Genomic DNA, 27227 nt, shown 5'->3' with positions numbered 1-27227 from the left:
AGCCATGCAGTCTGAGCCTATTCTGGCAGGACCTATTCTGGAGTGGTGGTCGGAAAAACTATGTTCTGGTCCTGACTCTGCTGTCTGACTTTGAGAAAGCCATTTTCCTCTCTGAGCCTCAGTTTTCCCCATCCATAGAATGGGGCTTACCTACCAGGATGGAAAGTAATTAAACAGAGTCAGACATGTGAAGCTGCAAACCCTGTCCTTCTATGTGTTCATACTTTGAGAGGGAGTAGCCAGATTCTCAGGAAAAATTAAAATGAAGATGCAGACCCATGATGGGAGCAGGGTGCAGCAAACTAAGAGGAAGACACAGAACTTAACAAGTTCCCAGTATGTGACCCTTCAATAATTCCGTATTTGTCCCTATGCTTAGTCGTGAGTCTTGCAAGAAGGAGAAGAGAGGCCACACATCTCTTTATTTTACTATGACAACTACCTTGCCCACTCCTTTTGCTGGATGTTATTATATTCATTCAAGATGTCAAAGTTAGTGGCAGTACTGTCATTATTATTGTATGACTTCCTAAGAGTCCATGACATGGTAATCTGACATGTTCATTTCGTAGAGAGAAGGATGAATTTAGGAAAAAAATTTTCCTCCTTTAAGTAGGTGTAAACTGTACTTCCTTGAAGACTTAAGAACTGTCCCTGTGAAGGATTCTATATGTGGGGGGAGTGAGTGGGTAGGTGTGTGTGTATGCACACGCATTCTAATGACCGTACAAGGGTATCTGGTTCACCGTGGCGTGGAAAATGAGAAAGAAACTTTCCTCTAGACAAAGTTGTGAGATTTTGAGCAACAACTCCACAACTTAAGGCAACCTCTCCGATCCCATTAAGGAAAAAAAAGAATCCATGCCACGATCAGTCTAAAAACCAGTCTAGTTCAAGCAACTCTAATGTTCTCAAGACAAGCAATGCTTTTTTCCTAGAAGTCAAAAAACCCACTTAAGGGTGGGCAGGACGTGGGGGAGATAAATTAGGAGTTTGGGATTAACAGATACACATTACTATATATATATAATAGGTAATCAACAAGGACCTACTGTATAGCACAGGGGATTATACTTAATATCTTGTGACATAATGGAAAACAATCTGAAAATCAAGTGTACAGCAAAATAACTGAACCACTTTGCTGTACTCTGAAATGAACACAATACTGAAAACTAACTATAGATCAATACAAAATAAATAAGAAAAAAATCCCATTAATAAGATTAGTATTTAAATACATGTCTTGACACAGGCATATTCCTCTCTTCATACCAATTAATCTCCCTTGTGAAATTTAGCAAATTTTAAGATAAATCTGATAGAAAGTCATATGCTGACATCAGAATATTTTACCTGGCACTTCTGAGCTGCCACCCTAAAACCATTCTTGCCACCTACAGCTCATTCTGGAAGGCTGGGTTTCACATGAATGTAAATCACTGTAGATCAGCTATGCACACTGTCAGAGTCAAGGATTCAAACAGAATTGGAGTCAAACAAATTGTACTCCAGAAAACTAAAAACTGTGTGAAATTAGACATAGCACCAAGACACTCATAATATACTTTTTTAGGCTTTAAAGTGATGCTTTAATGTGGGTTGATAAATTTATGGAATGGATATTTTTAAACAAATTATTGAAAGAAAAGTCTTTTCCACCTCCACTGGCATGTTATAGTATGGCTTCACAGAGTACAAAGACTCTGACTCAAGGGAAATTATTGTTAACTGAGAATGACCTTGATGTACAAAGTCAGGCTAAGAGGCAAAAACAGAATATAGATGTGGAAGGTAACACCTCTATTACTGAAAATTCCAGCCAGTGTGCACTATTCTTCATGTAATGATCACAGACTATTCTGCACATATTTTTCTACTCCCAAGGGCAAGATTATCTAACAAGAATGATAAAGGCAAACAAGAAATTCTGACACTTACTTTTGTCAGTTCTCTGAATTTCCACAAAAGTAATCAACAATTGTAAATTTTTAAAATTTTTTAGTTGAAAAAATCGATCCTATTGAAATAAATATTTATGCAGAGACTCAGTAAGAAATAATTAGAACAATGCCTAACATGTAGTAAGTGACCAATAGATATTTGTTGATTAATGAGTTATAATACCTTATTCTTTGCAACAATAAGCCAGAACATGAAAAATTAAGTTAGTAGCTTCCTTGTTTTTCTGGAAAACATCGGTTTATAAAAGTTACATCATAAATATAAAAAGCATAATCTCGGGGTTCCCTGGTGGCTCAGTAGCAAAGAATCCACCCACCAGGGCAGGGGACAGAGGTTCGATCCCTGATCTGGGAAGATACCATGGAGCAGCTAAGCTTGTGCACCACAACTAGTAAGCCTGTTCTCTCGAGTCCAGGAGCTGCAGCTACTGAAGCCCAAGTACCCGAGAGCCTGTGCTCCACTAGAGACGCCACCACGTGGTAAGAAGCCCACGCACCGCAACTAGAGAAGCCGCTGCTCGCTGCAACTAGAGACCAGAGCAGCAATGAAGACACAGCGCAGCCGAAAATAAAAATAAATAAATGAGTAATTTCTTAAAAAAATACATGATCTTCTTTCCACTCACCTTGTCTAGAAAGTAAGCATATGTGAAGGCAGAAATGAGAGAATCCAAATCACAGGACTTATGTCCAATAACCACATGGACCTTCTCCAAGCGTTTGCTTCGATTCTGAAACAAATGCAAATAAAACATCACAACTTAACAACAGATTAACGTAAAGTGGATTTTTTCAACTTTTAAAAGTATGTATGCCTTAGCTATATTCAGACACAATTGCAAAAATCCATAAATGTATCTTGAGGTTTTATATAAGGGCCTAAAATGGTACAATATGTTTAACATTCAGAAATGCTCATTCAGATTTTAGTTAGTTGTCAAGAACAGAAAATTATTGGTTTACAACCTTGCGAGCTTTCCTGGGTGAAACCTGAAACTGGTCCCCATGCACACAGAACAAGGGGAGACTGAAGAAGACGCAGCCCACTCCAGATGGGTGGGTGGCAGGTTCAACAAGCAAGGGAACCTACTTACAAGGCTTGTCTTGGGCAGCCACAAGACAGGTGTGTCTCCACACCTGCCCACCAGAACCTTAAAAGTTTACCTAGAGGCCTTAACTGGCCTCCATGACACATGGTCTCAACAACACATTGTTCACTCAAGGCTGTGTCCATAAAGATAGGTCCTGCTGTGGGATTGATGGGCAGATTGTACATTTCAAGGACAGGGGAGGGGAAGAGGAACCTCCAATTGCCCGAGTCTAGCTCTCAGGTCAACTTGTAGTCACATGTTCTCAATGACCTCCTACAACAAAAACGTGGTTGTATTAAGATCATCCACAAAGTAATTTGATATGAACTATATCTCCAAGTCAACACTTTTTCGTAAAAGATTATTTTGGTCTAAAGAACAGTTCCAGAGTATTTTATATCATTTCTTTACACAAGATGTTCTTCTCACTTTGAGAGAAAAAATGATTTTTTTCATATGTCCCTGGTATGCAACACTATTTGGTAGAAATTTATTTTTTTCATGCCACATTTTGAGTGACAGGATATGCTCTCTCTGCATTATATTCTATAATTTAACAAATAAAAGTGGTTGTAATGCTTTTCTTCTCTCCAGAGAAAGTAATATGATCAGTATTATTGCTCCAAAAATACAAATCAGTTGCTATTAAAGAGTGTATATTGTCACCTCTCTGAAAGAGAAGACATACACACTGTTTTCTTTACTGGTTAACTCAACAGTTGCTTAAAATTCTTTACAGAAAGCTAACCTCCTTATAAAACACTGGATTAGAAGTGCTAAAGAACCGATCACAACCAGAAAATTCCACAACAAAACTGTCCAATAATGATAAGCATAACCCAAATTAACATATTTATGGAATGTCAGGGATGACACTTATGTATACTTCCTCAGCTTTTTATCCTTTGTTTTAATTTCTCTTTTCATGACTTACTAGAAAGCCAACTCGATTGTAATACTGCTCAAAAAGCTACTCAAAAAATCCACTGCTCATGATTATTTCAATTAAAAAAAAAAAAACTTGCTATTCCTTTTTCTACAGAACAAAGAAAAAGGATTATTTAGTAACTTACTAGGCCTCTTACAACTGAATCTACAAATGTGTTGGTGTTTGTAGAGAACTACCATATCAGACTCAGAAACTAGTTATTCAACAACCAAACTGAGGCCCGAGGAACATAATAGGGTAAATCTTGGAGGAGGCTCAAAGAGCCTATCAACATAGAGAATGATGGCAGGGTCAATATTGCATATAAATTGTCCAGTGTGCAATATTGTAAATTAAAACAAATATGTATATTTTAAAATATATTGATATGTTGAGCTTTAGTAAAATAATAGGATTTTTAAATGTTATAAACACTCTGAAGATAATTATAACCACTGCCCCCCGCCATCACCACCTGTAGCTCCCACTCCTTCCTCTCCCACCTTCCTTCCCTCAACCTCGTAACTTTATAGCTAGTCCACTTGTACTTTTTGAAGATTCTAGTCTAGACCCAGTTCTTACTCCCAAAGCTAGACTGCTTCCCCTGCGCAAGACTGTCATATTTAGAGGTATAGAAAGAAATTGGGATAAATGCAATTATACTCCATTACAACACAAACAAATGCATTAAGAAATCATATTACTGTAGACTGTTCTTCCGAGAAGCTTGAAGATCTAAGTAGACATTACGTCATTTCTCCTCCCATATCTCTTTGAAGGCAGACAGTAAGAAGATTCACAACACTTTTTGTAGGTCAGTAGAGGCTGTTAGAGGACTAGGATTGTTCCCAGAGCCCATGACCCAGTACAAAGAGCTCTGTCTCTTCTGCCCTGCACTGATCACACCATAATGTCATAATGACTTCAGTATCTACAAAATGAGCAGGCATGGGGATTGAGGGGGCAAAGAGAATGTTAAATATGCCTATTAAATAGAGCAAGGCTTCATAAAAGTAAAGCATTAAAATTACTCCAAAGCTGATCTATCTGCCTCCTTGTTTAGGTTCAGTAATTCCTCAGCACAGCTCTGCATTCAACACTCAACTTGCAACAAAGAAGACATGGGGGAAAATAAGAAGACTTGGGAGTCAATGCATTTCTAAGCCCAAACCAATTATTAATTAGAAAGAGAAAGGAGCTAAATAAAATTGTGAGCCCAAACATGATGAGCCAATTCTCACAACTGGGGAATCTTCTACGATTAGGATTTATTCATCCTTCATTTAAAGAGAAAAAAGCATGTATAAACTTGCAGGTCAGGCTGTAGAAGATCCCAACACAAACCTTCAAGAGGTTTTTTTTTTTTTTTTGGTGCCCACATCCCTCTGTTTTCATGTTCTCTTATTTCCTGAATCCCCTTCTTCCCATATATCAAGTTTCTTCAGAGTCATGGCATCTTCCAGCATCATTTACTACGTCTGCCATCTCCAGTCAATGCCCCAGTTCCCAGGCTCCAACACTATCTTCCCATCTCCATCATTCTGGTGGCCATCCTCTCAGGGATCTATCTGCCTCTTCACTAGCAATTCCATAATGAATCCACGCCAATGAGTACTCCCAGGTTAATGTGTTACTCACCAAGGTAACATACTTTCATTCTAAAGAGACCTTCCAGGAATTATGCCACAATCCAAAAAGATGACTAGAAATTTCAGGCTGGCTAAAATTGTTAAGATTAAACAAAAGGGACATCACAATCAGAAGGTTCCTTTGGTGACCCTTAAAATGGTAGATTCAACCTCAAAAAACATTCCAGATGTTCCTAAGAGCCTGATTCCTACCCAAACCCACTAAGATATAATTAAAAGGTAGAAAAAGTCAAGTATCATAGTAATCAGGCTTAGACAGATATCTGCGTGCTTAGAGGAATAAAACATGAAATTAGTTACACAAACTCAACCAGTAGGTGAACTCAAGGAACGTGCAGGATTTGGCTTTTCAAAACAGAGGTCAACAGCCAAAGAATACAGGTCCCACTTTCAAACTTCCTATCACAAATGACCATGGCCATATGATCAAAGTAAAAACAGGGGTCAAAGAGAGTCAGAAAAGTCTGGCACTGAGCTCGGGGGTGTGGGGCTGGTAACAGGGTATCCTTGAGGCACCTGGTCCGCTCCGCATGGCTCCACCTGCAGGGACAACAGTGAAACTGGCTCACAGAACTGAGAAGAGACTCCTGACCGCAGTGACACCCTGCGCTTCTCACTGCAGGCCTGCGGGCCCTTCCTGTGTCATGTCCCCATATATTCATAGACTCATAGATGCTCAATCTTAAAGTCTATGTCCCTGACACAATTCAAATTGGGGTCTAGAGTATTTGCAAACAGACGAATTATGCCCAAATAAAAGTGACATATGTACAATTTTATCAATTCAATTAATCACTGTCGTTCAACTAATAAAATCCTGTTTGTGTGCCAGGCACTATACTAATCTGTAAGGATACAGCACGAACCAAGCAGACAAAAATCCCAGCCCCCATGGCACTTGCATTTTAGTTCAAAGAAATAAAAAGAGCCAATAATTAGATAAGGATGAACAGAAGGCTAGGGTGCCCTGGGATGAGGGTCATTGAGAAGGTGACATTAATAAAGATCTAAAGTGAAGAAAAGGGACCTCCAGTTATCTCAGGCCAAGGGGCAAAGTGAGACAATGCCCAGAATGTTCCAACAAATAGTTATTGCCTAGCATATACATTTTCAAAATGTGACTTTATAAACTCCCAGCTAGGAGAGAATAGATTTGGCAGGAAAACAGTCATCCCCTGATCTTGATAAGCACACCAAGCATTAAGGAATCTCAGGAGACAGAGATTTATCATCTCCTATCTACATCCAGTGCTGAGCAAGCCCAAAACAAAATAGAATCTTCATAATGGGTTGAAATAGATACTGTACTCAACTTGTACTATACCTTGAACTTCTGAATAGATGGACAGAATCTCTCCATAATCAACATATAAAAGAAAATATATTGAATACACCAGTATTCCAGATCACAATCTTCATATGCTTTTGAAGGATAATCCTATACATCACTAAAATGAGATTTCTTCATGACGTTTCTTACCTCTTTTTAAAAGCAGAGAAATATCTAAGCATTAAGATTCAACCACCCATGAAAGCAAACTGTACTTGTCAGGGAAAAGCACTTTCAAACACACTCTGAACAGAATTGATCAGAGAGAGGGTTTCCAGAGCCCCGTCATAAGCCCAGGCTGCTCCATCATTTTTTTTTTTAATAACTCTACCCTCTGAGAAACAGACCTGTTCCACCTGGAACTTTACATCCAAAGTCCCACAACTAACCTGAGTCAAGAAGCCCTTGCGACACAGTTATACCATGGTTTTTCCATACCCATTCTACTCAACTCTCTTTTCTTAAAAATTCTAGGCAAACGTTTTCAAAAATAATGAACTGAATGATCATTATAGACAAAGCCTGCAGATGTTGGAGAGTCTCCTTCATCGCACACTGATGCAGAGCCTATTTCTTAGTCCCTCATCTTTAACCAGCAAGTGAAGATGCCAGAGAAAAAGAAGTCATTTGAATTTACTGGATGGTATCGCCAAGGGAATCCAGGAACAGAAACAGCTGGCAGTTGACTACTCTAACTCCAAGTCAATGAGGGGTCAGAATGAGGGGTCTTCCTTCCTGGAGGCTGGCTCTGGGTGGCACAGAAAAGGGCTCAGTTCCTCCCCAGAGGAGCCCTGTGTACTGAAGGCTGCCATGGTTCTAAATCAGGAGACTCACAGATGGGCAAGAGGAAATCTTGCATGCCACTAATGTCCCTTCGGTCCCTATCTCCAGGCCAGTCACAGTCACCAGGAAAGCCAGGAGGGAGGGATGCATGAGGAACCACAGCCAAACGAGCAGCAGGGACCAAGGGAGCTGTGGCGTGCCCAGAGCAGCCTGGTCCTCCAAAGCCCAGGACAAAAGCCCCATCACCTCTACCGGATATGGATAAAGTCACATTCTTTGTTCATCTGGCAAATGAGCGAGATGCCTTTCGTTACTGGCCTTGGGTTTAAGATGATGTCTAGAACTTCTGACCTCCTGAACATCTCATAATCTTATCACTATCTGAGAAAAGGTTGGGACTCAGAGGGAGCACGGGCTGGAGGGAACAGCATGACATTAATTAAAAGTTTAAAAAAGCAAAGAGGAAAACTTATCACTCTATGCAAAGTTCCCAGAACACAGGAATTTCCTCCACCAACTGAAAATTTTGTATTTTATTCTTTATTTTTGTTTCTTTTTCTGGTAAGGAAAGAAAGACATGTCATTATAAAAAGTCAGACACAACAAAAAGGAATAAAACAAAGATAACCACTGTTAACATATTGTTGAATATTCCACATTTTAAATTTACACAAGTATACTGACACATATACTTTACGAAAACAGGGTTCTTCTCTATTTACAATAGGTAGGACATGAAAGCAACTTAGATGTCCGTCAACAGATGAATGGATAAAGAAACTGTGGTACATATATACAATGGAATATTACTCAGCCGTAAAAAGGAATGCATTTGCATCAGTTCTAATGAGGTGAATGAACCTACAGCCTATTATACAGAGTGAAGTGAGTCAGAAAGACAAAAATAAAACCCTCAAACCAGGGCTCTGTAATAACTTAAAGGGGTGGGATGGGGTGGGAGATGGGAGGCAAGTTCAAGAGGGAGGGGATATATGCATATTTATAACTGGTTCCTGTGGATGTGTGGCAGAAACCAACCCAGTATTATAAAGCAATTATCCTTCAAGTAAAAATATTTTCTTTTTTTAAAATGGAGAGCTTCTATTCCCAGTCTTTAAAGACTTCCTGTTTTCACTTAACAGTATACTATGGACCTTTTTCCATGATCCAAACTATAGATACTCATCACTCTTGCTGGCTTAATGGTATCAATTGTGAGGATACATCTATATGTATGAAGGAGGGGTGTGGGAGTTGGTATATGTATATAGAATTCCTTGCATCAACATACGTGCTTTTTTTAAAATCGCTATGCTATTGCCAAATAGAATACTCTGGCCCACTGGCTACCTCATTTAGTCCAGTTTCATTCTAACGTTTAGTTAATAAATAATAATAAGTGACTGGGAGGCTGTAACTGATTTCTTCTGAGAGCTGTACCTCAGGTTATATGTAAAAACAAAAACGTTTACCAGAATCTACAAATTCAGGATATAGACATTTTATATGTAATTTTCTCATAGATGTCCAAATTTAATTGGTGACGTACTGGATGAATATAAACAAACAAATTAGGAAAAGGCAAAAAGCTTTCAATGACGAAACCCAAATGATTTTGTCATAATTTAATTGTCTCAGTCAGTACTGAGAAAATTGAAACTTAATCAAGTCAGAGAAGCATAGTCTATAACCTCCCTGCTCACCGCCCTCCCACCTGACCTCAATAACATTTTCCTTCAGCCTCTCTTTGACACGCTTGAGGCCCTGTTTAAGTATCTCTCATTTGGGAAAGATAAGGGACAATCTGAGCAAATTCAGCTATAAGTGGCTCAGATTGCGCATCTGTACCCCTTCTAGATGGTCCAAAGTAGAGGCCATTGTGAGAAGGCAGTCGGGGAGCCAAAAGCTACACTCAGCTATTACTGCCCAAGGCCCTTCTTCTTGGGTGGGCATCTCGGTCCCCAGAGCCCCTGGGGTCAGGATCCCTTTAGCTGGGGCATTTGACACGGACTCAAACATTCATTGTTCTTCTCAGCTGAATCCATCTTCCTCAACCTGTTTGCTACCCATCTTGAAAATACAATGCTCTCAAAAGGAATGACTTCATATATTGTTTTCATACTTCCTCAATCATAATAATGATTTGGGCTGGAATTGTTACTTTACTTAAAACATTTAATTTTTTATATTTTTGTTCAAGATCCTCTTACTGACAATGTCCTAAAGGACAGTTTTGGGGGACAACAACATTATTTTTTCCCCACAGCTTCAACCAGAAACGGTCAAGGATGATCCCCCACAAATCCTTACCTTTTCTGAAGAGCCCCTTTACGAACTGTCCTACATATTATCATTTTCAGCCATGCCACTTTGGGGGGAACTGTGTCCATACATTTATTACCAACTTGGTGGGGTAGCCTTTTAATTTCCTTTCAGTACTGCTTCCTTCCAGCTTAAAGAGATGCCCTATCCCAGAAGTCTGTCCTCCATGGTTTCACAGATTTTAATAATCTCTCAACCTTCCTCTTTTCAGACTTGAGAACTGTAGTCTTTTCCATCCAGCCTCATGGAGATGTACATCTGGGTCCACACAGCTTTCTGACCTCCTGCTGTCTTTAACCCTCTTGCTATGCTGAGATCTTGCTGGGAACTGAATTGTGGACCTCAAAACTCAAATGTCAAAGCCCTCATCCCCAGTGTGGTGGTATTTGGAGACGGGATCTTTGAAAAAGAATTGGTTATAGACTCAGTCATGAGCGTGGGGCTCTCAAGATGAAATTAGAGCTCATAAAACAGCAGAGTGCTTGTGCTATTTCTCTCTTTCTCCACCATGTGAGATCAGGAGGAGGCTTTCTATAAGACCAGAAGGCGGTTCTCACCAGGACCCAACCATGCCAGTTCCCTGATCTTGGACTTCCAGTCTTCAGAACTGTGAGAAATACATTTATGGCGTTTAAGTCACCCAGTTGATGGGTGGCTTTAAGTTAACCTTAAATTAACTTAAGATTTAAGTTGATTTTTTGATAATATAAGTAAGACTGCAAGGAATATTAGGAACGTAGTATTCTTATGCCCATCTCTAGTTATTTCTTCAAGATATACTTCTGAATTTTATATTTCTGGGTAATGTAGGTAATGTAAAATGTAAATATTTTAATGCCTACCAGAAAAGTAGACATTTACATTTTCACCTACAGAAATAACTGATTTTCAAATCTTCAGCTCTGTTTAAGCATATCTTATTGCTAGGTAAAATAGTACCTTAATATTGTATTTATTATACTTATAAGTGCTTTAGGTCATTTTTTTCCTGTGGACACTGGTGTCTACATATGGACATATTTTTTGTGAATTTTTCACTGCATATCATTTTAGGATGTTTATTCTATCCTCACTGCTGAATTAAAATACTGTATTATTAACAAATTCAACTCTGGAAACATCAATATTACTTTGTCCTCTGGCCTCAGGCATCTATGGAACAGCTTGTTCAATAAGTTGCATTAAGTATGCAATAAGCATACATTATTTAATATGACATTATCTTTTCAAGCACCAAAGAGCAATGATACACTTTGTACCATCTGACCATCTTATTCTCAATCTACCTACTATGTTTACTGAAAATTGTTGCAATAATACAGGTCAGACTCTGCCTTAGTTTCTAGCTTTGACTGGAATGCATTTACTTTTCTTACAATTAAACTCATATAAAAATGATGATGCAATTTAAATTTAAATCTAAAGTGTTGAATAGATCATTCACTATTAAGTATCTTTAAAAGGAGTGAAATTCTGATAGGCCAAAAAGTATGACAGAACTAAGAGACTAGATCTTAAAAGTTCTCATCACAAAGAAAAAAATTATAATTATTATGGTGATGGATGTTAATTAGATTTATTGTAGTGATCATTTCCCCACACATACAAATATTGAATCACTGTTATACTTCTGAGAATATAGTATAATAAAATATAATATAATACAGTATTACATGTACATCCCAATAAAAATACATAGATATAACGTGATTTAGCTACTTCAATTCTGTGGGGGAAATGATAAATAATAAAGAGTAGGAGATAATATTTGCATATTTGTACCATCTTGCTATTAAAAGGGCAATATTTCTAACACAAAAAAGTTTCTACACATTGAGAAAAAGACAAACAACCAATGAAATCATCAGTAGAAGTGTGAATAGGCAATTAATAGAAGAAAAAAACAAAGAAATGAAAAGAAATTCAGCCTCATTAATAGTCATAGAAATGCAAATTAGACCAACAATAATTTTATTTATTTTTTTGCCCATCAAATTGGCAAAAAAATTGGGAATGCTCACACCCACTGCTGGTTAGACTACAGGCAGTAGTAAGGAATATTACAACCAATGTGGGATAATTTGACAGTACCCTTTAAGATGCAGAATGTTGACACTTCTTGATCCAACATTTATTTCACTTCTAGGTATCTATTCTATAAAAATAAAATCACCAATAAATATGGGTATTTTAAATTCCTCATTGTAATTAAAAATCCATTGTTAAATACGGATATTCAACAAAATCCTGAGAAACGTTTGTTGAAGCAGATATTTGTAACAGAAGCAAAAGGAAAAAACAAATAAGAAACATCAATGTAAAACAATCAAGGAATCATTTGATAAATTATAGACTATCCATAAAGTACAATCAAAGCACCTATTATCAGACAAATGAATTAGATCACTATACAGACCTGGAAAGATGTATTCCAATATTTTTCCCACTACTTCACATGGCTGTCTCTTTCTTTCTGGGTCCTGCTTCTCAGAAGAAAAGAATGCTGCTGTGGTTTCCGCTTGGGTGACAGTAACATCTTGCTGACTGCACTAGGATTACCTACTAGGACATTATTTGTAATGAAGATTACTGAGCCCATCCCTGATACTCAGAATTAGTAGGTCTTCAGTAAAGTCTAAGAATAATGTGACATGCATGTTTGGGAGCCATGGCCTTAAAGAGGACCCAAGATTAAGCTCCCAAGGACCATCTGGCTTTTGTCAACAGCAGAACAAATCTGCATTTGGGTTTTGAAAAGGACTGCTAGAGTTACCCTAGATTAAATACAGTTTCAAAGGAAACTACTGGTGTTAGATTTACTAAAGTTAGATTTACTCAGGTCTACAGTTAGAAAAGGACTTGGGTTCACCCAGTTGAAACCCATCAATAGTTTCCAAAGTGAGGAAAAACAAACCACATAAACTCCTATTTATCTCATCCTTTGAAGTTTTGTTTTTTAAAAAACTACATTTTATGATGTGTTATATCCTAGTCTAGTAATACATGCACAGAATTCAGAAATAAATATACATCTTGAGAGAATGAACTCAAAAGACTTCTACTAATGCTATTGTATAAGAAAAACAATATGAGACCATTTTTTATTGAGCAGAAACTAAGAACTGAGAAATAAAGAGCAGAGGAAGTAATAACTTCATCCTCCATCTAAAGTCCACCAGGCTTCCTCTTTGGTGCAATATTCTACTTCTGCTGTGGAGTACAGAGAAATAAAAGTCAACAACACAAATTAAAATAAACAGTACATCTCTTCATTTGTTGGTGTGTGCAATCTTTAGTTCCTAGTCATCCATGCATCGAGGGGTCAGCTATTCAAATATCAGAGATTCACTTCTACTAGATCAATAGCTCCTTGCAAGCCCTGGACACATCTTGAACTTGGTATCCCCCAGAGTTCCTAAAGCAGTGAGTGTTCTGCACACAGCAGATGCTTGAAGCAGCATTTGTTAGTGAAAACAATGGTTGGATATAACAGCTGGGCAGAAGAGGGTTTTTAATTTTTATATCTATCATGTCCTTGTAAAACAACAGTAGTATGGACTAATACTTTGTTAATAGCCCCAAAGTTAAAAATTACATTACAGACTGCAAATAATCATACTTCTCTCAAGCATTAAGACTCTCATTTCACAGTGAGGTCTCTCTCTGAATCTCTCCCCGCCAACACACACACACACACACACACACACACACACACTCCAGAGTGTGATGACATATTCATTCTGTCTACTTCATGGGTTATGTTCAAAAAATGCTTTAAAGTGATTTTGTATATAGTAACAGATTTTATGACTATTATTTATCATATATTATCACAAATTTCCCTTTTCCTCTTATGATTTTAAACACTTGACTTCTGACTCTATTATACATTCTAATTTATTCATTATTCTGATGATATAACTGTTGTAATAATTTTGTTTTTAAATGTCTCAAGCGGGGGAGAATAACACACTGTGGAATTCTATGAAAACATGACTTGCTATCTGTGTGTGTGTGTGTGTGTGTGTGTGTGTGAAGCAGGCCCAATACTGGGCCCTGATCCATTAACCCCCACAGACAGGTTTCACTGTAATTAGTTACCAGGTGTTACTCAGATGTGGCTCCAGCACTTAAGTGGTTAATGGATGTCCAGTGCAGAGTAATTTTAAAACTCCAGTTTGCACGATTTCAAGACAAAAGGGGTATTTATCGCATTAACAATCAGAGATAGTGAGGTTGTTGCCCCAAGGCACTATTTTTCCAAGGAATTTCAAAACTTCACGTGGTGCACTTCTATCTATTTTGCAGTTATGTCCTATTTCTTTTGGTTGACAAAATGTGGCAAATGTGTCATAAAGTGCAAATTACTTCCTACTGTCTACTCGTAAATAGGATAATAAGACATATACCTGCTTTCCCCAAAGCAGGAAATTAAGTGTTCAAGTTCAGAATGCCCTTTTCACAAAATGTTGATAATTTCTCAAGCTGGATGAAGACTCTGTGTTTTCTCTGGCCTCTCTGTGGTGTGTGTTCAAAAACATAGTTAAAAGTAAATGAGACACTGAGGCAAGAGAGCAAAGAGGTTTTCAAGAAAGAAGGAAGAGAAAGGAAAGCGAAAAGAGAGGGAGGGAGGAAGGGAAAGAGAAGGAAGGGGAGCAGGGAGAGAAAGCCCTTTTCACCAGGTCTTGGAGAAAGCCTGGGCCGTTCACACTCTGCGCAGCTAGTCAGAGTATGTCTTGGTTTGCATCCTTAGGGGTGACTCAGCACTTAGACTTGTACTCGGTAAAAACATTCGACTAAATATCAGTTGAAAGGACTGCCTGAAGCAATAAATAAGAACCCCAAATTCTGAGCTCACAGGCAGCTGAAGTCTAGACTGAGACCAGCACAGCAAACCAGGAAGGTGATGTGTCTGCCTGGTCCTCAGCCCTTCACCTTCCTCGGCCCGTTCACGCTCACAAGCCCTCACACACACCCTATGCCCTTTTGGACTTTCTTTTTTATCTTTGTTGTATAGGTAGAGGTAGAGAAGAACAGCAGCCTTTATGATACTATCCACACACAACACTGGAAAACCAAACTGTCTTAGACCTGAGAAAGCCAATCCACAGATCCTGACCTGATTCCGATGGAATCTTCTGTGATGTCATTGAACAAAGAAAATGTTTGCAGTGGAACTAGGATTTAGAGAGCTGAACCAGTGAGACTTTTTCAAGGGCTGTCAGGTTAAATCTGCATCAGGAAAATTACTGGAGGAAAATAAAGAACTGAGAGCCTTCACTTTGCTTTACTTCTGCAGGCTTGCTTTTCTTCCCTCTTCATCTTGGCAGTCTAATGTTATTCCTATACTCCTATGTGCATGTATCTGAATGTTTATCCTGCCTGAAATAAGTCAAAATAATTTTTAAGAGGTGGGGAAATAGCCCCCAATTGATTTCAATCATGATTCACTAAAGCATTCAGATTTGCTTCCCTCCTTTTTACTTTTCTCATCTACGGAAGGAAGAAACGCACTTTGAACGTGAGGTGGGTGCCAAGAGGGTGGGGGTCTTTATAAACTGTTTTTTTTAATCAATATATCATGGGAAACTTAGGATGACTCAGTAAATATATGACATTTACTAAATGCTTCTGCAAAATTTTTGTAGTAAATACTTTATATGAATAACAGAGGGAAAAGATCCAAAATAACAAAAAGTATGGTGACTTTTGAACTATTTCACTTTACCTGTCATTTTCTACCCATCTAAACAGTTTCAAGGCTCTCTGCTAAGAATACAGAGCCTTCTGAAAATAGGATGTATATCTGGGTGCAGACAGGTATTGATGGTTCTGTAGCATATATCCACACATACACACTCCCAGGGCTGTTCAGTTTGATCAAGTCCATCGTTATGAGTAACCCCTTGAATGAGGAGCATATGGGAATAATGAGGAAGTGACATTCCTGTTAACACCTATGTAGAAATTGAGAAGCTAAAAATCCTTTTAGTTTAACCACCCTCTTTCCCAATAGCTGCTCCAGAGGAGGGACAGGGACCAAGGGGATTCTATAAAATGAAAGCCTGCCCATCGGGGTCATTCACACAAGCTGGAGCAACTCGAAGAAGCATCTCTAGGACAAAGTACTTTCCCCAGGGATGGGGAGGCAACACCCAACCCAATGAGCTTCAAAACACATTATTAGTTAGAAAAGACAAGACTAGAAAGCTGTTCTTCTGCTGCTGCTTCTCAAATTTGCCCTGAAGAGTAATATTTAATAAGTAACAGCCCTAATTTTTGTTGCTACTTTTCCCATCTTTAAAGTTTTTATAAGTTATAGGAATTTACTTTTCTTCCTCAATTAAAAGTATTTCCTTTGGGACTTCCCTGGTGGTCCGGTGGTTAAGACTCCACATTTCCAGTGCAGGGGACGTGAGCTCAATCCCTGGTCAGGGAACTAGGATCCCACACACTGTGCTACGTGGGGGGGTGGGGGTGGGGGGAGTATTTCCTTTTTCACCAGAAAAATTGTCATTCATAAGTATTTTAACTTTTCTTTAGTTGGTCCTCAGGGAAAAGAACAAAAGGCTTCTGTTCACTACACTAAGTCCTCAGAACTTCCTTTTGATGAGTCTTTCCTCAGATCAAGTCCTCTTAACCTGCTGCCTCTTCCAAAGCCAGCCGCGCGCTGTGTGGCACAGGCTGCTCTGATCTGTTCATTATTTCTCCTTCCTCAGGTTGGGAGGGCTGAAGCTAATTAGTCAGGTTTTCTCTCCCCGTGAACAAGCCAAGATGTGCTCGGAAGGCTTTTCCCAGAAGCTTTGCTTTGCTGCAGTCAGCTTTTTGTTGTCATCAGAAAGATCTATTGCTTTAATACTCACGCGAGTGAATGTCTGCGTTTGGAAGGGACGTCGGGCAGGTGACACCTCACACCTGGAATGTCTGAAAACCTCTCAGAGATGACGGTAATGAACTGACAAGCAGCTGGGAGAAGCAGGAGGAGAAGCTGCATTTCCAGCAAGAGGTGGTGATGCAGGTTGGGGGGACCACGTGCAAGGGATATGCAGGGCAATGACTGTACTTTGCAAAGATGACAGTTTTAATGATGCCATTATTTATTACACTGTGTGTTTTTCATTGAAAGAAGAACTCTCAGCTTCCCGGTGACCTCTCATTCACTCTTTCTTTCAATATTTTCAAAATACAAAACTCATTTTAAAACTAAACTGCAGCCGGCACACAGTAGTTGGGTATTTAATAAAGATTTATTAAAATACCTGTCTGGTGACCCAGAATACTGCCATAGGATATAGATACAGAAGAGATAGATATAGAAACATGTGCATACGTACTGTTTCATATGTTTTCAAAGCAGAAACAAATGAAGTATCACCCTCTGAGAAGAACAAGCTTTTCCAATGAAAAGTTTCCAGTTTTCTAAGCATCAGCTCCTTCCCACCCTAGGATAATATGATTTTATGATACTAAGTACAAAATGACCTGTTTTTCACTTGCCCATACATTTTGCCCATAGTAAACAACTCTCTTCTGTTGAGAGAATTGCTTGGCGTGTCCAGACATAGCCCCTCAATATGGAAAATTTTCAATATGTTCATTTGAATTTTATTTTTGTCATTTTAAGGGGCATCATCAATTAAATTGATTATGAAAAAGTTACCTTTAATATAAAATATCTGAACAAAGCTTTCTGCCTTGATGTTTTAAATAAATTAGTCATATAAAAGAAAGCTTCTTTTGTTATTTTAATTTTTAAATAGGTGTCACATTGAACTTTCAATACAAAAAATACATATCAAAGAATGACAAATGAAGGTTTAAAAATATTTGGCAACCTTAACAATGCATAATAAAAATGTATCAGACCACCAAATTTTTCACCATAATAAATAGTTGTAAAATGGACGACATCAGCTTTTAAATTTTTTCACTCATCCTGTAAAATATAACTTTGTTCATTTTGGGCTACTGGTTATATTCAATGATGAATTATGTAAAACTTTTAATTAAAGTCTTGAATTTTCTTACCATTTTATTTTCCTTAATAGAATTTTCTTTTCTGAGTAATGTCTTTAGCAGAAGTTTAAAATTCCAATAACAATCTGAATATGACATCTTAGTTTCTTAATACTGTGGTATCTGCTCTGAAAATTCCAAATATTTGAAACTATAAGCTAATACTTCTGCCTTATGACAACTGCAACCCTACTGCCCTGAGTATAGGTCCTAATGTAGAAGTAAATAGTCTTATTAGGAATACTTGTCAATTATTCACCCAACAACAACTAGAGAAATGACTCTGGTTTGGAGACCTGAAGGAGTCACTGCATCTTAGCAGTGACCTTCAACTGTTTAAGAGGGTATTGTTTATCTTCACAAATCAGTCCTGCCACACGCGCCCCTCCCAAGCTTTTTTGTTGTTGGTTTGTTGTATTGTTGTTGGTTGACTGTATTTCAGAAGGCTATAGCAACTAAGAGCCCTTAGATCATGTAACAGAAATTTTCATCAAAGGAAAAAGCGAGCAAGACTCCTCAATGTGGGGTGTGGGTGTGTGTGTGTGTGTGTGTGTGTGTGTGGTGTGACTTCTTAATTCAGCCATGTCTTAAGATCTTTAAAATCTCAGGTTGGAAAAAAGGGGAGAAAATATTTTTAAGCTTCTGGCTGAGGTGGTAGGAAGGTGCCGGTAGTACGTGGGATGGGAGCAAGAAAAGATGGAGAGAATGTGGGACCACTGGATGGGGGAGATGGTCCTCTCTTTCCACTTGCTTAGTAAGCAAACCCCAGCTAACCAGAGAGAAAAACTCGAGAGGCAACAACCAGTTAGTAACAACAGTGACAGCAGAGAGCACCTCACTGTCTCACAACTCCAGGGAGCACCATTTGCATCTCATGGAACTGTGCCCACAGGACGCCATTCACATGCATTCAAGGTGATGGTGCCTACAGGACAATTCCAGAGCCACTGCTTCAGTTTCTCTGATCCTGGCATCATTTTACAAAATTCTCAGAATTCCTGGGTGGAAGATCCTTTAGTATTCCCATGTTAAATCTGGTGAGCAGAGATCACAGGAGGTAATTGCCCCAGGGTGGGGATTTCCAAAGCCGTGCATTTGACAGCTTCCCTGCCCATGGGCCGATGGCAGTGGGGACTGTCTCTAGTAATGTGGTGCCTCCAAGGCTCTGCACAGTCCTATCTCCCTCTGCCTCCTAGGTTGTTTCATTTAAGTTTTAAAATGATCATGGTCAACTTTTTATTATCTCGGGCAAACGCAACAAACATGAATTACTATGGTATTTGGTAATTACGATACAGGAGGTCAAACCAGTCCATCCTAAAGGAAACCAACCCTGAATATTCATTGGAAGGACTGATGCTGAACCTGAAGCTCCAATTCTTTGGCCACCTGATGTGAAGAGCTGACTCATTGGAAAAGACCCTGATGCTGGGAAAGACTGAAGGCGGGAGGAGAAGGGGACAACAGAGGATGAGATGGTTGGATGGCATCACTGACTCGATGGACATGAGTTTGAGCAAACTCCAGGAGATAGCGAAGGACAGGGAAACCTGGTGTGCTGCAGTTCGTGGGGTCACAGAGTCGGACATGACTTAGCGACTGAACAACAACAATTATGATAGGTAATTCCACTGTAATAAATAAAAGCTATAAACCATTATACAGATTAGCACAGACAATGGCATATTTAGAAAGTTTCCATTGTTTGGCCCCACCTGGCAACAACGGACACCATGTCATACCCACTAGAGCCCTTGTCAACTGGAAGATCGGTCCTTTGGAGAACTGATGCTTACGTGCAGTCATCTCCACTGGGAACACAGCATCAGCCAGCCCCGCCATAACACAGCTTCAGCGGCGCATTCCAGACCCTTCTCTCGGCCCACCCTCCATGGGTTTCTTCTCCGCTCTTTGATCCCCCATGAGCTCTAAGGAAAATCCCTCTTTCTAGAGAATAGGAGAGGGGAGCAATGAGGTATGAGAAAACAGTCTGTTTTCATTTCTTGTACACCCTGCTACAAAAACAGTAAGATTATTCATATGTCACAGGTCACTGAAAAAGAATATGGGGCACAGAGGACAGGAGCATTAACTGCCCTAAAATGTCAAGAAGCTTCTTGAGAAAATCTTTCTTCCAGAAAAGAGAGGTGAGACACTCCCAGACCGAGAAGCAGCAGGAGCCTCTACTTTCTTTCCATGCTTCTCATTAAGTCAAAAACCCCACTGGACACAAAGTTTATGGGAAACCCACACACACACACACACACATACTCCTACAAACTCCTTACTAGCTGGAGATTCAAGTAAAATGAGAGTTTACAGGTGAAATGGCACGATGTCTGTGATTTGCTTTCAAATCCCCCAGGAAGCAAAAATGTACAGTGACGCTAGTGGTAAAGAACCTGCCTGCCAATGCAGGAGACATAAGAGTCTTGGGTTCAATCCCTGGGTCGGGAAGCTGCCCTGGAAGACTGGAAACCCACTCCAGTACTCTTGCCTGGGAAATCCCACGGCCAGAGGAACCTGGTGGGCCACGGTCCATAGGGTTGCTAAGAGTCAGACACAACTGAAGCAACTGAGGGAGAAGCAAGAGAAGATGCTGTGGAAAGAGATGAAACAGATCAGCAGAGCACTGGTAATTACTGATGATAAGTGTTATGGGTTGAGTTTCACCCACTCAAAATCCCTATGTTGGGGTTCTAAAACTCCAGTGTCTCTAAACTTATTTGGAAACGGAGTTGTTGCAGATGTAATTAGTTAAGTTGGATGAGGTCATTCGGGTGGGCCCTAATCCAAGATGACTGCTCCTTGTACAAAGCGGGAATCTGGGCACAGAGTCACGTATAGAAGGAAGACAATATGAAGACACAGGGAGAAGGCCATCTATGAGTCAAAGAACATCTGAGTCCTCCAGACGTTAGAAGAGAGGCCTGAGACAGACCCTTCCCTTGTCCCTCAGAGGGAACATGGCCCTGGGACACTTAGATCTCAAACTTCCAACCTCCAGAACTGTAAGGCAATACATTTCTATTGTTTAAGCCACTCAGTTGTAGGTAATCTGTGCTGGCAGCCTGGGAAACACACTAAATCCTGCATCCACTGAGGGTTCATTATGCGATGCTTTCCATTTTCGTATATGTTTGAAATTTTCCATAATACAAAGGTTGAAAAAAAGATGGCTTGTATATAGTCTCAGAAACATTAATAATTCAGCTGCACTCTGCTACAGCACCCCCTAAGGAAAACACCCGAGTACCAAAGGAGCTCAGATATCCAAAAATACAGCTGGTCCCCTCTTCAATCCTTGAGTCTAATTTCACATCTGCAATCCCTTTTCAAGGAATCGCCGGTAAATCTCCCAAACAAGGCGCCAGAGAGCTCTTGGCTCTTCTGGGCTCCAAACAGCGCATCCTCTGCTGAAGCATAATTGCAGGCAGCCTTGAGGTGCCTTTATAAACCGTACATGAGGCGAGATGGGAGAAGGCGTCTTACAGCACAGATCCACAGAGAAAGCTTTTGTGAATTAGTTTTCTGCCCAATGTTTACAGACTACCGGATATACTATTTTGATGGCATTTAACACATGGTACACAGGTTAAGAAAAAGTATACCAGGAAATGAATTAAATAACCTCATAATTACATTTAAAGGCCCAGTGAACCAGGGCCACCACAAATACTAAAATACATGATAACAAAAGCAGTCAGCATTTTCCATACCATATGCTTGTAAGTGTTATTCTGCAGGGAACCAATTAAAACTATGGAACACTTAGAACACAGACATATGGAACAAAACAGGGCAACTTATCTTGTCACCGTGGTGCTTGCTCAGTACATCTATTAGGGAGACGTAATCCTGAATTATTAGCACCAATAAATGCTATCTTAATTATGACTACCAAAAGGCAACACCAGCATAGAAAGCTTCTCATTTGGTTGTGGCATTATTTGGAGTTTTAAATGGAAGGAGAGTTTACTGCCTCCAGAATCACATGAAGTAAGAATTACATTAAACATCAAAAATTGAATCACTACAGCAAATTGTTCGTCAGGCTGGGTCTCAGTTGTCTCACCTGTTACACTAGGAAAAGAACAATAATGTTCTTTGAAATTCACAGGATTCCAAGCAAAACCATTTAAAAAGTGCAGGGGTGAAGGCAAAAGAACATTGGGGGGTACTTTCCTGGTGGCCCAGTGGCTAAGAATCTGCCTTCTGATGCAAGGAATGAAGGTTTGATCCCTGGTCATGGAATTAAGATCCCACAAGCCACAGGGCAAGTAAGTTTGCATGCCGCAACTAGAGAAAGTCCACAGGCTGCAATGAAGACCCAGTGCAGCCGAAATTTCAAAGTAAATTAATAAAAAGAATATTGGGAAGTATAAAGTGTTGAACCAGGGGAAGTATTTTTTTATTGTTACTGAAGACATGAACATAACACAAAATAAGCAATTATCAAGACTGACTCTGCTGGTCATTACTTTAAAAATCTAGAGAGGGCTTTATTAAGTTTTCCTGACATTAAAGAGAAATGAAAATGATTTTTTAAATGTGAGTTACACTCCTAGGTCAATCTAATTGGTAAAATACAGTTGACATTTTCCATCCTGTCACTGGAGCTTCATTTGGCATTACTGCTTAATTTAGAATTAACGTATAAAGGTACCAGACATATAAACTCTAATAAACTGGCTCAAACATCACAGGAATAATGCTAGAACTGCAGACTCAAGCAATACCTCAGAATCAGTATATACGAGAAATATAAAAGAAGAGATAAAGGAAAACAGTAGAAAGAGCTTATAGATGAAGGAGCATATTAACTCTTCTCACAAAATGAGATTAGAAAGGGGCCGGGGGAGCACTGGAGTGTCTGGGGGCTGCATTAATTAATAATAAATTAACACCAAAGGGTTAGTAACCAATTTAAAAACATTAATTCTGCGTGCATGCAATTTATTTTTATGATCTGGGTAAGCCCCAAATGTGTGCACATTCTGGGCACACAGTGAATAGGTGCTTAATAAATATTTATAAATGAATGAATTAGAAACTTTGGCACAGGGATTCTCCCAACAGTTAAAACTGTATCACCGCCAACCATCCTTCTTTCCTATCTATGTCCCTCTGTGCATGCATGCGTGCTAAGTCGCTTCAGTCATGTCCGACTCTTTGCAACCCCATGAACTCCAGGTTCCTCTGTCCATATGACTCTCCAAGCAAGAACACAGGAGTGGGTGGCCATGCCCTCCTCCAGGGGATCTTCCTGACCCAGGGATCAAACCTGTGTCTCCTGCAACTCCTGCATTGCAGGCAGATTCTTTACCAATGAGCCTCCTGGGAAGCCCCACATCCCTTTGACAAATACCTAAATGGGAGAACATCAAAATCACAGGGCGGGGCAAGAGGCACGAAGAAGGACTTTTAATAACACACAGTCTTGGTCCCATCTGCTATATTCTCATCAGGGAGATCTGAAATGGGGCCTAGGTGCCTGTGTTTTCAGCAAGCTCTCCAAGTGAAGATGATGCCCGTTGAAATTTAAGAACCATGGCTCTATGACATGTTACTACTAGAAATTCCTCTTTCCCTGAAGTAGAAGAAATTACTTCCAAAAGTCTCCTTGCAAAACCTGTTTCAATGGACACAGAGCGGCAGTCTTGGGCTTTAGAAATAAACGATTTAAATGGTTAAACAGAAATAAAAATATACAATTAATACTCAGAACTCAAAATCTCATTTGGATTTGACTGAGGTGAATTACAGAAAACAGTTAAAGACAGTTCATAAATGCAAGGGATAGCTTATTCTGCTGAGGAATATGAACCCTCCATGCCCCTGACTCACACTGCCAGAGGGACTAGGGGTAGAGTTCCTCCTGGACACATCACTGCCCCTCTTTGGGGCCAGTTTCCTTTGAACTTTCAGGATTTTTCCACGGTATTTTTCCACAGGATTTTTCAGAATTTTTCCACAGTAGACAATGGGTGATGCTGATTCCATGGACCCACCTACATGAACAACTGCCTTTTAAAGTTTCACTCACCTTCATTTGCTCTATCTCCGCTTTCTGTGTTAACCAGGGCTCCTCCCCTCACCTACAGACACCACCAATTACACTTGGTGGTGGAGGGTGGGGGTGGGGCCAGAGGCCATCCCATCTTGAGTGAAATTGACAAACAGACCTTCAGTGCCTGCCCATCTTTCCAGCACTTCCCTTTCGAATATCACTGCAACCCAAACATGCCACTTTATACGTTATTTAAAAATAACCAGTGGGGGGAGGGGGACCAGTGGATCTCAGAAGTGACTTAAACCCAAGAGGAAGTTTTATATATGGTTACCCCAATGCCTACCATCTCTAGAATTGTGGTGACCTCCACAGAAATGCTAATCAAACTGCATTATATGAAATTATTTTAGGAATGGAATTTAATATAGGTTGACACATAAAAGAAACTTGTCTTCTCAGGATACCATAGGATACAACATGCTTCCAGGCAAAAAGGCAAGAGACACAGGGTTCTGATTCTAACTTTACTACTAATTAGCTGGGAATTCTCGTTCCAGAACTCCTGTCTTCTCTGCTTCTGATTTTTCATCTCTAACATAAGGAACGTGGCCATTCATGGGGCCACAGAGAGTCGGACACAACTTACTGATTGAACCACAACAACAACATAAGAAGGTTGGAGCACATGATTGCTAAGATTCCTTTCAGTTTTAATGATCTAGAACAAGTCTACAAAAGAAGGTAGATGTAAAAGAGGGATCCCAGGGCACTTGCAATTTAAAAGAGAACTTACACATTTTTCATTTTAAAAAATCAAAGGAATGACTTTCTAATGGGGGAATTCCAAGTATGGTTGCACTCAAGACTTTAAGGTGACCTTTTAGGGATCCCTCCAATCATACCACTCAAAAGAGATCTCCTTTGGTTGGTGACTTTCTCTTGAGTTTGTTTGATTAATGCTTTAATGTACAGTAGGGTACAGAAACCAAGTATGGGCAAATGAATAATCAATCTAGTATTTAGGGAAGGAAATTTTTGTTTATAAATAATGCACAATTAAAGGCTTTTAAAGGGACAAGCAACTGCTACCTCTTATAATATCACTTCCAACCACTGGGACTTGGAAAGAATATCTGTCTAGAGGATACACTTGCTCAAGACAGAAAATAAAATCCACTCAGGTGTAGTATAAAGATATACTATGACCCTTAGTATGATCCAGACCCAGCAGGAACAGAGGGTTTTGGAGTGGTGCTGTTATTGACAGATTCTGAGGCTGATCAAGCTATTCAGCAAGGCAGGGGTAGGGATCAATAGCCACATCAGCAAGACGAGGCGGGTCCTGCTGATTTCTCAGAAAAACCTTTCCACAAAAGAAAGGTCAGCACTATGGTCAATCAGACGGTCCCCAAGGCCACTGGAGATGCAAGACATCAATGACTCTGAGTGCAAGAATGCAGACTGACCTCAAGGACAGTGCAGCCAGTTAGAGCACTGAATTTCCTCTTTAAATTCTATTGAAGAAGAGAAGACGGGAAAGGTAAGGTCAGTGGAGCAGTCTCTACTCTTAAAGCACATGGCAGTGGAAGAGATTTGAAGGTGGGAATCTTTCGGAGGACAGGAGCAAGATTGAGGAGAGGAGGAGAAGGGGGTGACAGAGGATGAGATGGTTGGATGGCATGGCCGAATCAATGGACATGAGATTGAGCAAACTCTGGGAGATAGTGAAGGGACAGAGAAGCCTGTTGTGCTGTAGTCCATGGGGTAGCAAAGACTCAGACACAACTCAGTGACCAAAAAATAACAACAAGCAAGATGGTCCTGAGCAAGAATGTAAACCACACCATTCTTAAGAAGAAGCTACTGCCCCCTCGGCTTGGTTTTTCTCATTCACAGTCAAGTTGAGCTTCTGGCTGCATAATGAAAAGTTACTTAGAGAGGACCATAAGTGAGCCAGTATCTAGAGTTCTTGAACCCCTAGAACAACACTTTGTTGACTAGATCACCCACTTCAGAAAAGTTAGAAGGCATGGGGCTTCCCTGGCAATCCAGTGGTTAAGACTTCACTTTCCAAAGCAGACAGTGCCAGTTTGATTCCTTGGTAGGGGAGCTAGGATCCCACATGCCTTGTGGCCAAAAAATCTAAACATAAGACAGAAACAATGTTGTAACAAATTCAATAAAAAGACTTTAGAAAAGTTTAAAAAGAAAAGCGGTAAGGTGCACAGTAAGGACTTATGAGGAAAAAGATTATTAAATAGACTGCAGGGATTTTTCTCCCTTTAGTATTTATTTCTCTGAGCAATTTAATTGATTCCATGACAGGTGTCATTAGAATAGAGCATTTCTCAAGTTCTTTTCTAAAATTATAAAAAAGTCCAACTACTTGTTCTGATTAACCCCACCTTCTCACCCACCCAAAAGCAATCTGAACTACCAGGCATTACTCTTATCTGAAAGTATACATTTTAAAATACATGGATACATACAGATTCTCTTTCAGTCTTCTGTATCACCTAAATGTTTTACCAGCACATAAAATCAAGAATTATGAAATGAAACATTTTATTTTTCACATGGATGATCTAATGACAGTATCTTACATTGAAATCACTTCTCAAGGTATATTAGGCAAATCCCTAGCTTTAATTCCCATTGACCATCACAGTCATGCTGACTGTGTATTGGAAAGTATTCCCCAGGGAACTAGAGCTACAGAGAACACTAGCAAAAAGTCTGGAAAACTCTGAGTTTAACAATGTTTAAACATATGTACCACAAGGCCCTTCAGACTCTTCATGTTAGTTCATTTCATTACAAATCTCCATGTAGGGGAGGGGAGAGAGAGAGTGAGAGAATATTTCACAAATTTATTGTATCACAAAACCCTTTTCCCATTGCACATCTTATGGCATTCATGTTGGGACTGCCCCTGTATTATCATTTTGCTAAGACATGATAAATATCCACAGTTGCATTTTAGCTATGCTATATTCAACAACATCTGACAAATGTTAACTGATCCTCAATGTGCCAGACACTGCTCTAGGAGCAATTAACAAAGAAGAAAATCCTTGCTTTTATGTAGCCTACAATTTTGATGGGGAAAATAAAATTTAAAAATTAATAAT

The 27227-nt window shown here is 39.5% G+C and overlaps 1 protein-coding gene across 4 annotated transcripts in view; it reads right to left on the bottom strand.

Annotated features, from left to right (window-relative positions):
* The window catches only part of PRUNE2 (prune homolog 2 with BCH domain), a 275668-nt gene that overhangs the window by 223403 nt on the left and 25038 nt on the right, over nt 1-27227 (bottom strand). For all 4 annotated transcript variants that reach the window (XM_070480322.1, XM_070480323.1, XM_070480321.1 and 1 more), the window contains exon 2: nt 2591-2695. In XM_070480322.1, the coding sequence (XP_070336423.1) occupies nt 2591-2695 (105 nt within the window). The remainder of the gene's footprint in view (nt 1-2590; nt 2696-27227) is intronic.

The sequence above is a fragment of the Odocoileus virginianus genome, chromosome 18, assembly GCF_023699985.2.
Source record: "Odocoileus virginianus isolate 20LAN1187 ecotype Illinois chromosome 18, Ovbor_1.2, whole genome shotgun sequence".
In the NCBI taxonomy this organism is placed as follows: Eukaryota; Metazoa; Chordata; class Mammalia; order Artiodactyla; family Cervidae; genus Odocoileus; species Odocoileus virginianus.
The sequence above is the reverse complement of the archived record's forward strand: the minus strand, read 5'-3'. Positions and strand labels throughout refer to the sequence as shown.